Source organism: Penicillium hordei (genome assembly GCF_028827395.1).
Source record: "Penicillium hordei strain IBT 12815 chromosome Unknown utg000002l_segment0_segment0, whole genome shotgun sequence".
NCBI classification, from domain to species: Eukaryota; Fungi; Ascomycota; class Eurotiomycetes; order Eurotiales; family Aspergillaceae; genus Penicillium; species Penicillium hordei.
The window spans coordinates 3959641-3978430 of NW_026623143.1; the positions used below are offsets into that span (position 1 = coordinate 3959641).

At 50.0% G+C, this 18790-nt stretch overlaps 7 protein-coding genes across 7 annotated transcripts; 3 read left to right on the top strand and 4 right to left on the bottom strand.

The window, feature by feature from the left end:
• Positions 1-62: 62 nt before the first annotated feature.
• Positions 63-3252, bottom strand: N7537_004828 (uncharacterized protein; the record flags this gene model as incomplete). Its single annotated transcript, XM_056895885.1, has 4 exons — positions 63-2157; positions 2213-2568; positions 2625-2736; positions 2837-3252. 4 exons carry the CDS (start codon positions 3250-3252, stop codon positions 63-65), a joined length of 2979 nt encoding a protein of 992 aa, XP_056755633.1.
• An 838-nt stretch (positions 3253-4090) lies between these two features.
• On the bottom strand, positions 4091-4959 carry rsm25 (mitochondrial 37S ribosomal protein mS23; the record flags this gene model as incomplete). The annotated part of the gene is made up of 2 exons (XM_056895886.1): positions 4091-4439; positions 4529-4959. 2 exons carry the CDS (start codon positions 4957-4959, stop codon positions 4091-4093), a joined length of 780 nt encoding a protein of 259 aa, XP_056755634.1.
• A 353-nt stretch (positions 4960-5312) lies between these two features.
• On the top strand, positions 5313-7778 carry N7537_004830 (pentatricopeptide repeat protein; the record flags this gene model as incomplete). Its single annotated transcript, XM_056895887.1, has 1 exon — positions 5313-7778. One exon carries the CDS (start codon positions 5313-5315, stop codon positions 7776-7778), a length of 2466 nt encoding a protein of 821 aa, XP_056755635.1.
• A 336-nt stretch (positions 7779-8114) lies between these two features.
• N7537_004831 (putative RecQ family helicase RecQ) lies at positions 8115-9804 on the top strand (the record flags this gene model as incomplete). The annotated part of the gene is made up of 4 exons (XM_056895888.1): positions 8115-8197; positions 8249-8370; positions 8429-8463; positions 8512-9804. The coding sequence occupies 4 exons, from the start codon at positions 8115-8117 to the stop codon at positions 9802-9804; spliced, it is 1533 nt and encodes a 510-aa protein (XP_056755636.1).
• A 517-nt stretch (positions 9805-10321) lies between these two features.
• Positions 10322-12412, bottom strand: N7537_004832 (KH domain-containing protein; the record flags this gene model as incomplete). The annotated part of the gene is made up of 9 exons (XM_056895889.1): positions 10322-10345; positions 10402-10921; positions 11016-11224; positions 11282-11449; positions 11504-11556; positions 11625-11646; positions 11836-11994; positions 12050-12129; positions 12199-12412. 9 exons carry the CDS (start codon positions 12410-12412, stop codon positions 10322-10324), a joined length of 1449 nt encoding a protein of 482 aa, XP_056755637.1.
• Positions 12413-12848: 436 nt separating this feature from the next.
• On the top strand, positions 12849-13882 carry N7537_004833 (acetolactate synthase regulatory subunit; the record flags this gene model as incomplete). Its single annotated transcript, XM_056895890.1, has 2 exons — positions 12849-13639; positions 13705-13882. 2 exons carry the CDS (start codon positions 12849-12851, stop codon positions 13880-13882), a joined length of 969 nt encoding a protein of 322 aa, XP_056755638.1.
• Positions 13883-15233: 1351 nt separating this feature from the next.
• On the bottom strand, positions 15234-18449 carry N7537_004834 (uncharacterized protein; the record flags this gene model as incomplete). Its single annotated transcript, XM_056895891.1, has 5 exons — positions 15234-15575; positions 15654-15829; positions 15890-16207; positions 16276-17220; positions 17276-18449. 5 exons carry the CDS (start codon positions 18447-18449, stop codon positions 15234-15236), a joined length of 2955 nt encoding a protein of 984 aa, XP_056755639.1.
• Between the last annotated feature and the right edge of the window lie 341 nt (positions 18450-18790).

Below are 18790 nucleotides of genomic sequence, written 5' to 3' on the forward strand. Positions count from 1 at the left end.
ATCATGACGCATAGAGAAAACGAACTTCTCTGAGATGGAGCGTAAAAATGTTTCATAGTCGCTTAGCGACGGAAAAATGGTGCTTGGTTCGATGAGAGAAGCGAGTCAGCACGCTGGAAGACATCCCCCTCGAAGAATTTGTCACTGTATGCACTGGCTGGCGTGGACGGGACAGTAGCTTGTGCAGCGGGGCCGAGCGCCGCGCTCAGCGGGGTGGCAGGGACGGTAACTGATTGCGGGGGCGACATCATATTGAATTGGAAAGAGGGGTTGTTAGTGAGGGCGGAGGTTGAGACGGAGGTTTGGTGTTGCAGGTGTGGGGTCTGTAGCGGAGGGCCGTACAAGGCATTAGGAGGGGGATGGCGGTCCGGGTCTGCAAGGTAGGCCCATGGGGATACCTCGATCAAGCGGCCTGCTTCCCGGCTTGCTTTTTGGACTGGACGTAAGAGGATGATGACGTCGGCAGGTAGAAGCTGCATACTTCTCAACTCGCGCATCTCGTTCACTAGGTCGACGAACGATTGCATGAATGATTTGCATAGCTGCCAGAATTCGCGTTGGTTGCGAAGTCCGCCGCCTGGTTCTTTGATCTTCATGGTCGAGAGGCGCTGTCCTAGGGCATCTGAAACTTCCAGGCAAAACTGACATCGACGGATGAGGTTGTTCCAGAGGATTTGGATTCCCTCTGAGTCGCGTGATTGTTGGGCAGCCTCGAGACACCTTACGAATTGCCGACAGGCCAGTGGAAGTGCCCCGTATGCGGCATGGTATGTAGCGGTCAGCTGATGGAAGATCTTTTCGAAGATTCGCTCCTCCTCGTTCTCATCCAGTCCAGTCAGTGTGTTGACCCGGGGAACTCCGGGAACAGGCATAGGAGGGAAAGTTTCGCCTGAGCGAGGGGTTGCCAACGAGTGTGGCATAGATGCGTTAATCATGTTCGATCTACTACTCGAGCGACTGCGTGCGTACGACGCAAAGAAACCAGGAGAGCTAATGCTAGTCTGATTGGAAGTCATAGTCATAGGGTACTGAGGGTGCCGAATTGTCGTGTCGCTTCGCAGTCGTCGTGTGGGTGGGGCGGGATCTCTTGTTGGAGTGACCAGGGGGAGTTGAGATCGGTCTGGGACCGAGGGGAGTGGGTTACTTGGCCCAGCCAGGCGTTTTGTAGCAGAGCCACGTTTGTTGGTGGTCTGGAGTGGAGCATTGAGAATAGCGCAAGCATTCCGTAGCTCCACTAGGCTGCCGAACATCGTCAGCATCAGCGATCGTACATAGCGCGGATCGCCGTTGGAAACGATCTTGGCGACATTGTTGCGTAGCTGCGTGCCGACGTGAATGTAGGCGGAGATGCACGTCTCGCATTCACGTTTGACCGTTTCTGTGACTGATGCGATTGACTCTAGGTCATTGCACAAAGTATTTGATGCATTCTCGAGGGCATCGTTGAGTTGGTCAACATGCGAGGAAGCATTATAAAAGACAAGCTCGAGGCTGTGGCGTCTGGTGTCATCATGCTTGATGACGTTGATCAATGTATCAATATGGGAATGAACTTGGGCGAGAGCAAAAAGAATACCTTTTGCACTCTTGATTATCGGTTCCTCGGATCCACGCTCACCCTTGTGTTCAGGCAGACTAGACATTCGATTAACCCAGCCATCTCGCGGACGCCGACGTTCTCTTGGGCTGGTGGGACTTGGGGGAGTACTGTCATTCGAGGCTATTGGCGGCGCACCCTGGCGCGGTCGAAGCACAGATCCATGACTGAGACCCCGTAGATGGCTGTTTCGATATGGGCGCGTTTCATCCAATGTACCCAGATCAGTATTCTTCCGAGTGATCACTCCCATTCTTTTGCTACGAGCAACCGATGATCCTTGGATTATCCCCTCGCTATTGCTTCGATTACGCTCGTTGACAGAGTGAGGCGCTACACCAGGTCTTTGGAGACCAGGCAGGTGGTAAGTAGCGCCTTGCTGTCCAGAGGCCATGCGATAGTGTGATTTTAATGGAATTGGCGGTGCCCGTGATATCGACGGAGACCGAGATGAGGTTGTGGAGCTATCACCAGTGCTAGGAATTACTGGAAACCGGCCACTCAAATTCCGCTTTGAGGGTATCGGTGTTGGTACCGGTTTAATATCAAAAGAACCATCACTGCGTTGACACCGAGTTAGCTTGTATCCACCCGAAGACCGTAGTATGAACAAACCTTGTATAAGCAACGATTTCTGGCTCGGGTGTACTCGTCTGTTGTCGTGTTTTCATAAGGAATCTCTTGAGTTTGGTCGTGGCTGCAACTTCTTTCTCGTTGTCGGTCATCCCAGATGGTGTCGCGTCGTTCTCGGTTTCCTCTAGTATGTCACGCAGTGGCTTTCGCAGAGGATTCCCGACACATTTGAAAATTTGAAGTTTATGCATCTCGGAGAGGCCAGCTGGGAGGTCGATGAGGCGATTTTGCATCACTGAGAGAACTCGCAATGACTTCAATTTGCTGATCTCATTTGGTAACTCCTTGATTTTATTTCGGCTCAAATCAAGAATTTCGAGTAATGGTAGTTTGTAAACCTAGCAAGCAGGATTAGCGCAATGCAAGCATAAGGCAACTTTATCATTGTACATACTCCTTTGGGGAATTCACGGAAGTTGTTTGCTCTGATATTGAGATAGCGTAGATGCGAGCACTCTGCGAAGCGATAGGGGATGTGAAAAAGTTGATTGTTCGATAGAGACAGCCTTTATAGTAATCAGTATAGTTCAGAGCAGTGATGCCGTAGCCTATGAACAGGCAACGGAATACTTCACTATAACAGTTCAAGGCAAGGCTCCAACGTACCGTTCGACCTCATCTTTGATCAAGTCCACTACTGGTTCAGGGATCCTAGCAATGTGTGAATGACCAAGGTCAATGGTCAACTTAGGCTTGACCACATCTGTGACGGCCTCGCTGCCTGCCAGGGAACGCTTGGTGTCTTGAATGCCACTTTCAACGGCATGTCGCGCTAGCTCAATGGTTTCCTCCGGGCTAAGGGTTTTCGGTCCCGTCGGTTGCTTGCTGGTATTCTCCGGGGCATCCCCTAAAGCAGTCCCTGGTCGACTTTCCTCTTCTGGGTACGGAAAATCATCGCTTTGCGATGCTAGGAAGCCCCCAGACTCTGGCGTTCCATTTTCTATTTCATCTTCGTCTGTCTCGCCACGGTTCAAGCGCGGCCCACGTATTATGTCCTCAGGACGAGTCATGGCGGATGTCATGGCTGATAAAATTCCAAATATTGTCGGTCAAAACACACCTCGAAGCAGCACTTCCGTTGATGAATTGATGTAGCCAAAAGCCAAAATAATGTCCAGATGCAGCGACCATTACCATATGAACACACTTCGGGCACCTGCGCAAAGCATCGTTGGTTGTGATTAAGTCGGGAGGGGCGGGCTGTCACGACGTTGGACGGAAGAACGGAGCTCGAGGCGGCCGTTTGGGTGGAGTCGGAGTGGAGGAAGAGGGATCGGAACGAATATATCGGGTATGAAGTGGTCGAGTTTAGAGCAGATTGGTTTAAGACCGAGTGAAAGAGTACAATGAAGCTCTCATGGAGGTTGACAATCGCGGGCGCGATAAAGAGATTGGCCACAACGGGGATCTGGCAGGTCAAAGAATGTTGTTATCGAAGTAAAAAACGTCTTAAGTGTAAGGCTGACGCGAATAACCAAAACGAAACCGAGTCTCCTGGAATGAAGGGAATTGGGGACATTCAAGTTGGGCGAGGCTGGAAATCCTCTGATTGGGTAAAACACGCCCAAACACCGGACCTCCGCAGCTCTGCGTCTCAACTCCGCCTGCGTCACTATATTGAAATATCCAGGACTATATTTAGTGATATTTTAAGAGCTACGGCTTAACTATGACACCTAGAAATGAATTGACCAACAATGCATGTGCTATCGCGTAAATAGAGCTAGGGAAGCACAACGCCCAGCAGAACAGATCAAATAATATACATAGGCCATCGATATGAAAGACTAGGGGATCAAAAGCTCCTAAAAAGGAGGCGTAGCATAATGGTTTTCGAGCCCACTCCAACATCTCAGAATCTTACAGAGTGACCGCCTCTGCTTCTTCGGCTTCGTGCTCACTTGACTCAGTAGTGTCTCCCAGATCTGGTGCGCCGCTGAGAGCTGATTTCCGCTGGTCCTGGATCAGAGCCGTTTCCCGGGCCCAGGCAACCCATTTGTCGTACTGCTCGTTCTCCATCTTCATGCCAATGTCCATGTATGATGGTCCGAACTCTGCGCCATATGCCGCGGCTTCTTCCGCAGCCACCCGACGTTGAATGTCCTCCTGCAACCGAAGTCTGTAGAATTCTCGACGAGCAATATCGTAAGCGGCGCTCTTGTTCATATCCGGGACGTTATTCAAAAGCCACAGCTGTCGCTGGACAACACTAGTACCAGAAAAGTAACACATTAGCATCGGGAGAAGTTTCGCGAAAGAAAAACAAATGCATTCAAAGGGGAAACATTGGGAACACACCTTTCACCGTCTAACCGCTTCCCTGGCTGTTGGATGCGGCTCCAATCGTAGTGTTCAAAGTCCTTGCCAGTGCTCTCAAGAAGCACACGGGGCCGGGCAAGCTCCCAGGGATGATCGCGGAAGAACTGGGTTCGCAATTGATCTTCCTCATATTTGAGCTCGACAGGTTGGAAAAGCCGACTAGGCTTCTTGGGCTTTCTGCGCTTCTCTTGGACTTGGAAGACGACCTGCGGCTTCGATGATCCAGCGACGGTCTTTAACCGCTGCTGGACAAGCTCATGCTGAGGAGGGCGGGTACGAATGAGTGTTTCAGCAGGAGGGATCTCGCCGACCACACTGACCCATTGTGGCAGTTTGCTAGTCTTTCCACTGGCGAATTGATTGAGTGCTGTCTGTCGCACCCGGAGGGCTGTGAGGTTTATTTTGCCCATGGCAGTCGGAAACAGCCGGTAGCTGAAAGAACTTGAAACGAAAGAAGAATGCGACTGGAGACAGCAAATCAAGAGACAAGATATGCGCTGCAGGGGGACGAGGTGGTTGATGCGGGAGCGAAAAAGATGGGATTGGCAAATGGCGGCTCCGATTGGTCGAGGGATGGACTCCGCCAGGCCAGAAAGTGCAGGGCCGTTCATCTTCAGAAAAACACTCCTACGTCTTCCGAATCTTGACCCCCTCTCCCTTTGTCTGCTTTTGCGCCCAGAAAGTAGACGGCTCTCTCTTGTGCGAGTGGCAAAGGGCTTTCTCTTGGATGCGGCCTACCTAATGTCACGATGTCTGTCATCTCATGCCTCATCCAAATAGGTCCCCCAGCTCGCCAAGCCTGCGAATTCACCCCAAGCAGGCCTTGGATGAGCTTCCTCTCTTTCGACAAACCTCAATGCCTCCTTCGAAACCCCTTTCTTATGCCTCCTCGGTCCGAAGACTCTGTCCCCGTCGTCCTCGCCCATCCGTCGCGTCAATAGCAGATATTTTTGTCGGCTCGCTGGTTCTGGCAAGCTTCTGCCACGAACACTCGCCGAATCGTCGGGGGTTGTCGACAGTAGCCTGGAGTGCCTCGGATCACAATTTACGAAAATTTCAGGGCAAAGGCGCCACCAGTCGCAGACAGCTACCACCCCAACGACAACCAGAGTATTCAAGCTCAAGGTTTCATCTGTCGCAACCCAAAAGATTGATCAGCAACGGATTGGCACGTACGAATGATGATAATACAGAGGAGTATAATATTGAGACCGAGTCACGGGAGGAGGAGATGGAGACAGACAACGACTATATACCGTTGTGGCCGGCAAAGAATGCGGACGCGGAATCGCAGACCCATTGTGAAAGATTTGATTTTACATACGACTTCGACCGCAGAATAGAGATAACAGAACACACCAAAACCGACATTGACCCCAAATTGCCTGACAAATACCCCCGACAATCCTTCCCATCATGGCTACATCCCGAGAAGGAGAAACACATTTCTACCTCGAAACTGTACGAAAAGTCCTTGGCGGGTTATGACTGGGAGGAAGCAGTGAATGCTGTAGCGCCATATTCGCGTTACAAAAAGACGTACAAAGATGATTCGCCCGATCAAATGGAAATCCACTCGGTTGAGAAGCTGGTCAGAACGTTGTGGGAAGAGCCAAACCCGTCCACTCAATACCTGTTCCGATTATACAGAGATATTCCCGCCCCGGGTGTAGCTTTGCTTTCGAAACGCACTCGCGGTGCTCTTTTGCGTTTGTTCGCGCATCCTCGAGATCGACGGTGGGTAGATGCTCGTCGCTACTTGGCATTGGTGGACGACATGGTAACCGCGCGACTCCCGCTATCCCGATCACTCTGGTCTTCTGCGATACATCTTTCTGGCCGAGCTAACGGCAAGGTTTTGAAACGAGATCTTATCCGAGCCGTGGGCATGTGGCAGAAGATGGAACATATCGCTGGAGTGAAGGCTGACGAGGTGGTCTTCAACATCCTGTTCGACATCGCAATCAAAGCCGGTGCGTTCAAAGTTGCAGATCGCCTGGAGGAGGAAATGACTGAGCGGGGTCTGAGCTTTTCACGCTGCGGAAAGACATCAAAAATTTATTATTTCGGGATGATACGGGATGTTGAAGGTATTCGAGAGACTTTCGACGATTTTGTGAGATCGGGCGAGATTGTCGACACAGTTGTCATGAACTGCCTCGTTGCCTCTTTCCTTCGGGCAGGTGACATCCAAACTGCAGAGCAGCTCTACGCACGCATGCTAGAGAAACAATCAAGCAACAACAAACGCCTTTCGCATTCGGACGATGGATCCCACGATCGTGGGTCAAACCTGAGCTATGACATGCCCCAATATCGGGAAAGAGCTAGAAAGTTGGGCCGCGTATTGAAGAAGTCATCAGCACTGAAGGAGAAGTATCCAGAATACCACCGTGCTCTCCAGGATTCTCTCTCTATTGCACCCGACACGCGAACCTTTTATATCTTCCTACGACACTATGCCTACAACACCGGCCAGCTTGATAGCTTCATGGCTGTCATGCGTGACATGGAGAAGACCTTTGTCGTCCCACCACGTGCTATAATCTACCTGTTCCTTTTTGAAGGGTTCGCTCTTCATGGTCGGAGGAAAAAGCAGTGGAGTGCGGAAAATCTTCGGCTAACATGGCATGCGTACATCCGGGCTCTGCGCGACTCGAATGCAAGACTTCGTGGATTAAATTTAAATTTGAACCACCGGAAGATGACTTGGGAGAACCCATTGGCTAAGAGCGTGACAGTCGATTTCGAGGAGCCACCAGTGACCGATTCTCCCAACGGATTGTACATGGCTTTGCCAACAGAGGATACAGTTGGGAATCCACAGGGATCCGAAGGAACTGATGAGGGCTCTGCCATGGATGCTTCTCAAGACAATGAACAAGGCGCAAAGCCTGAGCTAGATGAAACAGAAGATGAATCCACGGAGATAGAGGAACTTGATGTAGATGAGGTCTTCAACCCTCGTTTGCAGTTCCCAGGCGAAGCAGAGCAAGAAGAAGTCTGGGACCCAGAGCAGCGTCTCGAGAACGGTCTCTTCGTTGGGCGTCGCATGATCACCATTATTCTGCAAGCATTTGGAACATGTTGTGGCCCCCAAGAGGTCCTCGAGGTTTGGTTACAACTTGAACGGCTTTGGCATCCACAGAAGCGCAAGGCGATTGATGTTTTTGCCGTGAAGGAAGAGCTTGATAAACAGATGTCCAGGGATCCGCATCGGAACCGCTGAACAAGAAAGAAGAACAGCTGAAATTTGGATTCAGCACTTGTACATTATTTTCCATATAGATCTGCCATATACCGCCTCGGTTTCTAGCGTGTCTTTGGCGCAAATGCATTATTTTACATGAATACCAAGTCCAGTTTATAGATTGACTCTAGTTCTTTACATCGTCATGGAGTCTCGGCGCAAAAGTGAACCAAATCGCAGTCCCCATCAATCCCAGAAAGGAAGGAGAAGGTCGTCACGTGACACCGCGTTCTGGGACGCGGTTGAAGATTCAATCTTCTTCTACTGCACTTTCACCTAACACTTTTGACCTGCCTATCTCTGCTATGAACCGTAATGTATCATAACCCAGCGGTGACGCGCCAAACAGCCAATATGCGATGGGTATTGAAACATATCTTCAAAAAGAATGATTTCCGGTGAGTTGACGAACTAGGCAAAAGGGTCAATTTACTTACTCCACCACATAGTCCACTCCAACGTGAAGTGATCGCGTCCGTCATAGAAGGGCAGGATGTCTTCCTTCAAGCGTGTACTTCGTTCGGAAAGAGCTTGTGTTATCAGTTACCTGCAGTTCTCAAAGATTGGGGCTGTGAGTTTTAACATCTCTTATCTTCACTGACGAATTAGCCTGACTTCAATCTCTCTAGTAACTGTTATCGTCTGTCCGCTTCTCTCATTGATGGTGAGTATGGTCCTAGAAAGTGTGTAGTCAAACGCTAATTTCTAACAGACTGACCAAGTGAACACATTGAAAGCTCTTGGCGTGGCAGTTGCTACGATCAACTCTAATACTACTCACGATGAGAGACAGCGTGTCTTTGAGGATATGCTGTGCGGCCACCCGAGCACACGCCTGCTTTATGTGACTCCAGAGTTATGCCAGACGGACAACTTCCGCCGCCGCTTGCTCATAGTTCACAAGCAAGGCCAGCTCATCCGCGTTGCCATTGATGAGGCGCATTGCATAAGTGAATGGGGCCATGACTTCCGGCCAGCTTACAAAGAGCTAGGTTGGTTCAGGAAGAACCTCGTCAACCCGACAGTCCCAATTACTACCTTGACAGCTACTGCGACACCCCGGGTTCGCTCAGACATGATCAACATCTTGGGGTTGGATCTAGAAAATCTCCGAATGTTCAACACTCCGTCGGATCGTCCAAATATTCACTACGAGGTACGATATCTCGCGGACTTTGCTGAGGACAACAGCAGCGCAGAAGACAGCCAGTTGCAAAACTTGCTCAGATGGCTTAAGGGTATCCAAACCCGGCGAGAGGCCCGACTTGGCGGCGAAGTGCCACTACTCCCTCCGATGTCAGGAATCGTATATGTAGGGACCCGAGCTATGGCCGAACACCTTGCAAGCCGGCTATCTTCTTCCTCGGACGAGATGGTTACGGCAGTGGCATACCACGCCGGCGTGGAAGCCACCAAGCGCGCGCACATTCAATCAACGTGGAAGTCATCTCGGCCGTGCCAGCCCGCTAATGGGGAGAGGACACCCGCTTTCTCTATCATCGTGGCAACCAATGCCTTCGGGATGGGAATCGATAATCCAGATGTCCGCTTTGTCGTGCATTGGACACCGCCCCGAAGCTTCGAAAGCTTTGTTCAGGAGTCAGGGCGTGCAGGTCGAGACGGCCGCGCCGCTGCCTCGCTTGTCTACTACGGAATTCAAGAGAGGAACTTCATAGAGACTATGATCTACCGTGATACTGAATCTTACCGTGCGAATGGCCCCGAAAATCGAGAGGCCAAGCTCGAAAGCTTCGGCAAGGTCATTCGGTACTGTGAGAGTATCAGGAGGTGCAGACATGAACTGATCAAAGAATTCTTCGGTGATTCCGAGCTAGAAGAAATGGGATCACAACTGCCGGCTAGGGAAGGCGTGTCTATTACAAGCTCATCTCCTTGCGACTTCGCCTGCGATTTTTGCAAGGAGGGTCATGCCAGGTTGGCGAAGCGCCGGGAGAAAATGGCATCTGAGACTCAGATGGCTCTCCTATACGCGGATTTCGACTAAGGAATATCGTCTTCTATTTAGTTGTGCTGCATGGTTTAGTATTTCCTTTATTTTTCTTGGCATCTTGTCATCTTGTTACTTCTGTTAAGTTTTCTGCTTGCATTTTTGAGGCGCCAACAGCATGAATGGCGCAGGGAGGGGGCTTTTTGTACTTCACATATACCACAGAGACAGAGACATGGAATCAAGCATCTGGGCCGCTCAGCAACCTGTGCTCGCTTCTAAAGAGTTTAGTCATAGCAAGAAATCCACTGTCAATAAGCAAGCCTTTTATTATGAACACAATTATGAAGTTTACCGAGTATGGAAATAGGTAAATCAAAGGGTTAGACACAAGGCAAACTGCTAGAATTTCTTTAGCAAAGACAAAAAGATCTGAAGAGATTAACGAGAAGAAATCGCTGTATCACCCTCGTTTTTCAAACGACCAGGACATGCTTTTGTTCGCCGTGTATGTCAAATGAATACGACTGGGCAGCGGAAGGCACAACATTAACCCACCAAAACAGATTCTGGCTTAAAGGCCAGGGGGTGGGGGGACCTGCAATTCATGTATCAGTAATCAAAACTAGCATCAATGACACGCGAATAACGTACCGCGCTGTAGCTGCCACCTGCACCAGGAGGCGGGGGTGGCGGGGATCCGGAGCTAGGAGGTGGAGGGGCCTCGCTAGCCGGAGCAGCAGCCGGAGCATTGCCATCTGCTTGCTGCTGAGCGGCAGCCATTTGCTGATAGTACTGGTAGTATGCGACGTAGTTCTGGTATCCACCGTAGGCAGCATAGGGGTCGGCAGTGCCGTAGTACTGGGCGTACTGGGCACTGTAGTCGGCGGCAGTGGGGGTAGCAGCAGCGCTCGGGGAAGCAGCAGCGGCAGCCTGGCCTGCAGGGCTAGCAGAAGAAGTATTATGCTGCTGGCGATTATTGTAGCCACCGCCGTATCCACCACCACCTCCACCTTGGTAGCGATCACCACGATCACCGCGATCACCACCACGGTATCCACCGTAGTTGTGCTGGGGTGGGTTCTCCTTGAAACGCTGGTATTGTTCCTTGACATTGGTTAGAAGATCCTCGCAAAGCTCCTTTGCTTGCTGGACATCGTTGGCGTCAGGACCACTTGAAAAACTGTCAGTAGAAGCTCATAATAGAAATGAGCGAGGCAAAACGCAAGTGAGAAACAAAGTCAGTAAGAAAATAGATGAAAACTCACGCCACATGGAGGAACATCGCTTCGTCACTTTCACGGCCAGTGCTCGATTCGATGAATCCAGAGCCACGGCCCTTGATCTGAACACGGCAACGAGTCTGCTGTTGGATGTGCTTCACATAAGCACCGCCTTGACCGACGACCTGAGCGCGCAAGTTGAAACCGGGGATAGGCTCAAGATCGATGGGGATACGCTCATCCGGCCATTTGCGCTGTATGAGGTTAGCTAAATCATTATATTAAAGAAGGGAAAAGGAATAGTCCCATACACGGCCATACTCATCCCGCTCAACCTGTTGCTCGGGTTCCCGGCGGCGGAAGCGTCGCTCGTCGACCAGGTTCGGAAGTTCTTTTTGCATCAGGTCATTAATTATCGCGACTGCTTTCTCCAGACCATCCTTATTGGTGCTGGTCACATGTAGGTACAGGGGAGGGCTCTAAACCAGAATAATCAGCATTTGATCTCGCCAATCTTTGAGGGTATTCCTTACCGCAGCAGTCGCCATGTTCTTGTCGGGGTAATAGTTGCCTCGGGTTGTCACATCTTAAGAGAAAAAAACAGTGAGTGAGACCTTCTTTGCCTAAAGTTGAAAATATGAAAGGAAGTCGTACCGGCGCCGGTTTCATCTTGGATCTATAAGTCACGCAGCGGAGGTCAGCAGATGCAACAGAGGGTGGATTGGATGCTATGTTTTAGTGAAGGGTAAGCTTCATCCAGTCCGAAAGAAGAGAGCAGAACGATGAGAGAGCGAGATACAGACTACCCCAATCTTCTATGAGGAACATGACTGAAATATCAGCAAGTGACAAAGGGGATAATTACCATCTTCTGAGTAGATCCCTTCGTCAGGGTATAGCGATTGCGCAGATCATTGATCTCAATGTCCTTGATGTAATCTCCATCTGCGACGTAGATTTCGGCGTTCAATGTCGCTGCGCCCTCGGCGGCGGGAGACTGGGAATTCTCTGTCGTGTTGTCGGCCTGTCACATATTGTAAGAAATTGGGTAGAACGAATCGAATTGGGTGTGTATTCACAGAGCGGATTGGAGGCACATCAACGTGTTGAATGCCCTTCTTCGCCTGAAGCTGCGCATTAATCTTAGCTGCTGCTGCCGCTATAAAGACCACAATAGTTAGCCGTATGATCTGAATTATGACGGTGTATGGACCCGAGTGTAACGCACCTGCGGCGGCAGCGGGATCTACTGCAGACGGCTTTGCTGGAGTATCTGCGCCAGGGCTGCGACTCAGCGGGCGGCTCAACGGACTACGTGTGCGGGCCGACTCCGACTGTCTGTTGGACGGAGATCGAGAGCGTCGGTCAAAACGGGAGCGCCGGGGCTCAGGTTCAGTTTGGTCAAAGCGAGACCGCTTCACTCGGTGTTCATCGTCCGCCATGGTGAAAGGTGGGGCAGAGTGAAAAGGGAGAGAAAAGGTCGGGGAAGAGAAGCTCAAAAAGGCCCAGAGCGATTGCGGGAAGGAGTTTTAGAGGAGGCCGAACAACCAACAAACAAAGCCACCAAAGACAAAATTGAGGAAATTATAAGTAAATTGAAAAGCTCAATGTGATGAGAAATCGAGGAATATTATATATTTCTCATTTCCAAGAGTTGGTCCGGTTTCTTGGCAATTCCTTTGGCCATGAGTTGAATATTGAAGGTCACGTGGTAAGAAATCACGTGCAGTTTATACTGGCAGATGCACTACACCGCTTTAAGTCTAGCTTACTCTGAGTCAGCGGGCGGTCGCCGAGGTCGGCCCATTAAAAAGAATATACCCGGGGCGAATCTGGAGTGAATCATCGCACAACCCATTCACATTACTTGAACTCCTCATGGCTTTCAGGCGCCCATTGACGCTGTCCCTGGGGTCAGCGTCGCAGCTGTCATCTGCTGCAGCTACTGCCCGGTCCCGCGCTGCTGCGCTTCCTCGATTCACCACTATTCGTGCATCGTCGAGCTCAACTTCAGCTCTTGCCTACAAGGCATTGCACCGTCGCTCTCCTCTTCCTTTGCCGGTCTCCGATGCTTCCCCTCAATGGGATGCTCCCACCGCTGTCTCCTCCATTCTCTATGAGACTCCCGTGGCGCCCTCCAACCCACCCAAGCGGCACATCCTGAACTGCCTCGTGCAGAACGAGCCCGGTGTGCTGTCCCGTGTGTCTGGTATCTTGGCCGCCCGTGGCTTCAACATCGACAGTCTGGTTGTGTGCAACACCGAGGTTGAGGATCTTTCGCGCATGACCATCGTGCTGCAGGGCCAGGATGGTGTCGTCGAGCAGGCTCGCCGCCAGCTGGACGACCTCGTCCCCGTCTGGGCTGTGTTGGACTACACCGACTCCGCTCTTGTGCAGCGTGAACTTCTCTTGGCTAAGGTCTCTATTCTTGGCCCTGAGTTCTTCGAGGAGCTTCTCCAGCACCACCGCGAGATCACCACCTCGCCAGATTCCCTGGACCACAAGCACACCAGCCTTGACCACACCGCCCAGCAATACCACCCCCGCCACCTTCCCCAGAGTCAGGCTCTCCGTCACAAGCACGAGCACTTGGATGCCATTACCCGCCTGACTCACCAGTTCGGTGGTAAGATCCTGGATATCAGCACTAACAACTGCATTGTCGAGGTGTAAGTATTTCCTCTGTTCTGACTGCTGCTTTTTGATCATAATTGACTCATTCGACCTCCTATAGCTCTGCCAAGCCTAACCGTATCGACTCTTTCCTCAAGCTCATCGGTCCCTTCGGTATTCTAGAGTCCACCCGGACCGGTCTGATGGCCCTTCCCCGCTCTCCTCTTGGTGAGCCCAGCGAGGAGATCGAGAAGGATGCTGCCGACGTTGTCGATGCCAGCACCCTGCCCCCTGGCTAAGCTATATATCGAATTTCCAACTCAAAAACTTACATACCCGAATAGGATTCGTTTGGTCCCTTGGCTTTGTGTATCTTATGGCTTTCCCGTGGAATTGACCTAATTTCAAAATCGATGGCTTAGCCATTGTATGTAAAATGACAACAATTATTGTTCCCATCACATCTATACATATCCCTTGCTTTTTTTCAGCTACAAATTGCTATGATACTTCAAGTGGCGGTGAGTGCCGTGTACGGTTATTCAATAGGTATCCGTGGCGTTTCCTAGATTGGAGATTGTACATACTCCATTCCATCATGCTTGCTTCCAATAGTCTCTCAAGCCTTAAATCATAGAGAAAAATAACATTTCTACTATCGTGTTAATGACATTTGCTGGTGTTTCAATATTGACCTTAGTTTGTAGTCTTCCCACAGTGACAACCTGAGAATACATATGAATACTACGCATGTTCATGTAAAAAAAGGTTCCATCTAATTGCTCAACTAATTAAATGTAGGACTGCCAGGAACCCCTTCAGCATGCGCATATATGCACAATATATCAGGTCCATTCTGCAGTGTATAGCTTAATAATGATACATGCCCAGGTGGGACTATAGCAAAGGTCAGCAGAAGGGAACGAACAGCTCAGTATTTCACAATGAGACCCGCAGAGAGGATAAGATGGTACTGGAACAAGCGCACAAGCTCGGGTAGATCAATTCGGACAAGATTTGGACTTCCACAAACTCATCGTATCTGATCACGCCCAAGCGGAATGACGAGAAGAGACAAGAGGGCAACTAGCCATGGTTGTGAAGCAATTTTCCTCCAACTAGTCATGCTCTGGTTAGCATATGTATGTTCAGTATATCAAGCATATATACTTACTGGCTCCTAGGTGTTCATTGCGGACATGTCGGCGTAGAGCAACTTGATCTCTAGACACGAGGCTGTATACCTGCTGCTCTGAGAATGGGCTTGTTGTTCTCTTCAAGGGTGAGAACAGGATGGTGTTTTGTTCTTCCCGTCCAGGTAGAGCTTGAGAGGTTTTACATGCTTAACTAAGTCCTACCTAGCTAGGAGTATAGACGGTAGTCTTTGGCTGATTGGGAAAATAGGAGATATTTTTAGTCTCATATATTTAGACATATGTCTCTACCCTTGCTCTTAGTTTTATCTGGTTTAACTTGGCTTTCATCTTTGATTGTAAACTGTAAGCAATATATGCACCCTAAAAAGATAGCCGGGAATTGATCTAATGGAGCGAATTCCCCATACATCAGTCATTCTAATACCGTGGGCACCCGGACATTGCCCATCCAGCAGCAATAAACACAACCCAAGACCAAGACCTCCAATACACTCTAAAACCTCACTTTAGCCGTAATGCCCTTACCATGGTAGAGAATGACATCCATATAGTTCCCAATTAGAACCCCAACCTTAGCGACAGCATCCATCTCCAACGACTGACCGAGTGCCTTGCGCAGAGCGTCGTACCCAACCCCGCCCACATCGAGATTGACTGGCAAGCGTGGACTCCTGGATATACCAGGCGGCACTTCAAAGGGTTCACGATTATTGATTCGGCCAATTGGCTCATTTTTCTCATAGAAAGACGTTGCATCAATTGAGGTGATTAGGACATTGTTTTCTGTTAGAGGCGACGAGAGGATGAATTCTGCTGTGGAGGACCAGAGGTAGAACTAGATTTGTGAGTAAGTGTTAGTAAAAACTTCCTTCTCTCCGTGTGGGGACATGATATGAGTGAAAGGGGTATGTACCGTTGCGTCATGGATAAAACGAGGCTTTTGATCCCCATCATCGCTTCCCGGGGAACCCGGAATAGATATGCGAGGGACAGGAACAGTAATGTTGAGGACGGATAATGCTTCGCCTAGGCCGGGTAGAGATGGAATCGTGTTTTGATGGCTTTTGATGGTGATCGATGTATTCAAGCCTGAGTGAAAGCATCAGCATAATCTACCTCAGAAATACATGCCATATATAAGAGACTGACCTGATATATAGGATGAAAATAATGCCCGTCCTGCCTCGACGCCATCTACTCCAGCTGCCTCCAGCGGGCACCAAAAGAAGTCGATAGGCACATAACTGTTGTTGCCAGGCCCAATGGAGATATTCCGAGCGGTGATGTGGGCCACAGCAGTGTCATTGTAGAGTATGAGGAGGTCAACGAAGGGGACTGTAGCTGAGTAATTCGTTGGATTTGTGAAATTCGCCTGCGTAGATACCAACATCGAAGATTCAGTTGTGTCTTCTAGTTTTAATGAGACGACGCCCGGATTGATTCGGTTAAGTGAGTTGCCGAGGGAAGCTATGACATGGTCAATGGCCGAAATATTCTTGATTTGTACTAAGATCTTCTAATTCATGAAAACATACTCTTCACGGGTACATTCCCTTCCGCGGGAATCCCTCGCACGGCGAAGCGGCCCAAGCCAGTTGAGACCTTTGTATCTACGGTGGCAGCGACCCGCAGTATGACTGTTTCGCTACCGAAAAGCATTGCTTGGATGACCTCTGCCAAAAGCCCGTCATCTGTGACTTGTAATGGTGCTTCCTTGATTGCAAACTCCACAAGGAGTGCAGAAGATCCATCTTGATCATCCACCAGTGTCGAGTTGGCGTCTTGCCAGTGGCTGATATTCAACACGCCGAACTTCTCTTTTTTGTAGTAGACATCTGCAAGGGCACGAACTTGCGGGACTTCTACTTGGAAATTCATCTCCTCTGGCAAAGCAATGAGAACCTTCACTAGAGCCGACACTGTTGGTTGCGAGTCTGGAGAATCTGGCTCCGCGAAAGGGCTAGGAAGGGAGAAATGTGTGTCGGACATCGTGAAGTTCTTCACGAGGTTGTCCAACGCATGTCCCGTAAATGGAAGAGGCACAGTCACGCTGTGCAGTAGATCGACAATCCATGCTGGGGTATCGGGCAACGGTGCATCAGATCCACGAACGTAGATAGTCGTTTCGAGACCTTGCATAAAGCTCGAAACCAAAAGATCTAGAGGAGAACCCTCCTTTCCTGGGCAGGTAGAGGTCAATGCATCGGGTAGCTGTTGGATGAGACCACCAACGCCGACTGCAGTTTCCTTGCCAGGGTAAACATCTACCGCGCTTGTCTTCGCATCGGCGACCAGAATATAAGGGTCCCCGGGTGAACAGTTTGGCACCAGAATGTCAAAGCCGAGGGCAGGAACAGTGAGAGCGACGGGAGAATCAATCAAAGACGAAATTAAGACATCCACTGCCATGGCACCACTGTTTGCATCATGCACATTCAGCTTGAGGATATTGATTGTTGGCAGAGCAGGGAATTCATGTTCTGAGAAGGGTTAGCTTATATGTTCCAGTACCAAAGACGACCAAATACACTATACCTTCAATGATAATATTGTCTGTCAGAACTTGAGTTCCCAAAGCGAACAATCCTGACTTGAGCTGCAATGTCGCCTTGCCCTTGACATTAAGGCGGCCCAATCTTCCCTCAATCCAATCAATAGCTATCGCGTGGATTCCTCGGATGTCACCAGCCGCTAGATCAGTGAGGAAGTCGACATTGGTATGATGGCCGTTACGGATGTTCACTTTGATGGAGGGCAATGCTGCGTTTCCAACAAGCACATTCCCATATTCTGGGAGATAAACTTCAACATTCGATGGGCCCGTCTCAACTTCCCTAGCAATCCATGTGGCCAACCGGCCAATGCCTCGAACCGACTTATTCTTCACGCGGCCCGAGTCCATCACGAAATCGCCCTGAATCCGAGCTCGAATGCCGTTGGATGTTGTAGAATCAATTGACACTGCCGTCGGTTTGAAGACAGCGGCTTCTTGCGCATATTCTTTAACCGCCGCCGGAGCAGCAAAGGCAAGTACCAGTATCGCCAAAACACTCAGCGTTAAAATAGAGAGAGATATAACCGTCGGCCACGGTACACGGTTCCGCTTTTTGATGACACCATTCCCGGGAGGTTTCTGTGATACGAATGAAGATGATCGCGACAATCCTTGCTCGGTCCCGTAGGTCAACCCATCTTCACGGCGGTGTAATAAAGGTGTCGATTCTGATGACAATTCATATGACGGCCTAGCCTGGTCAACGGATGCTCTCTCCGGAGACTGTTCAGTAAGGCTGGACTGCTCATCCAACAGAACCTGGGTCGCCGTATCCGATGCCCAACCTGAATGAGATCGCGATATTGTTTGCTCTGTTTTACTCTTCGATTTATGTTCAGAGCGGCGCAAATCATGTGATAAGTCTGTTGATAATTGATATGATAGCCTGGGCCGGTCGTCGGATGCTCCTGCCGGAGACCGTTCAGTAAGGCTGGACTGCTCATCTAACAGAACCTGGGTCGCCGTATCCGATGCCCAACCTGAGTGAGATCGCGATATTGTTTGCTCTGTTTTACCCTCCGATTTATGTTCAGAGCGGTGCGAATAATGTGATGAGGCTGTTGATAATTGATATGGTGGCCTGGGCTGGTCGTCGGATGCTCTCTCGGAGCCAAACTGCGCATCTAGCAGAGGCTGGTCTGCCTCGTCAGCCATCGTGGCCCTAAACGTATGGATAAATCACAGTAAGTTGTAGTCTCTGGAGCTGATAGCATGTATATGAAAAGGAGAGTCCAAAGCACACAACACAGAGAAAGATAGAGGAAGAGGGAGAGGGAGAGAGGCAAGACGCAAGGGGCAAGACGTAAGGGCCTCGATGACGATCAGCCGATGATAACGGAACCTTGGAACTGTGGAGAATAGACACCTTGGAACCTGAATTATTGGGCGACAAGGCATCAGTACCCTCGCACATCCACCAGACTAATTTATTGAGTCACTCATCTAAGGTTTCTTCACTTCTAGGGCTCCCCCGTTCCTTTTTTTTCCCTTTCCTT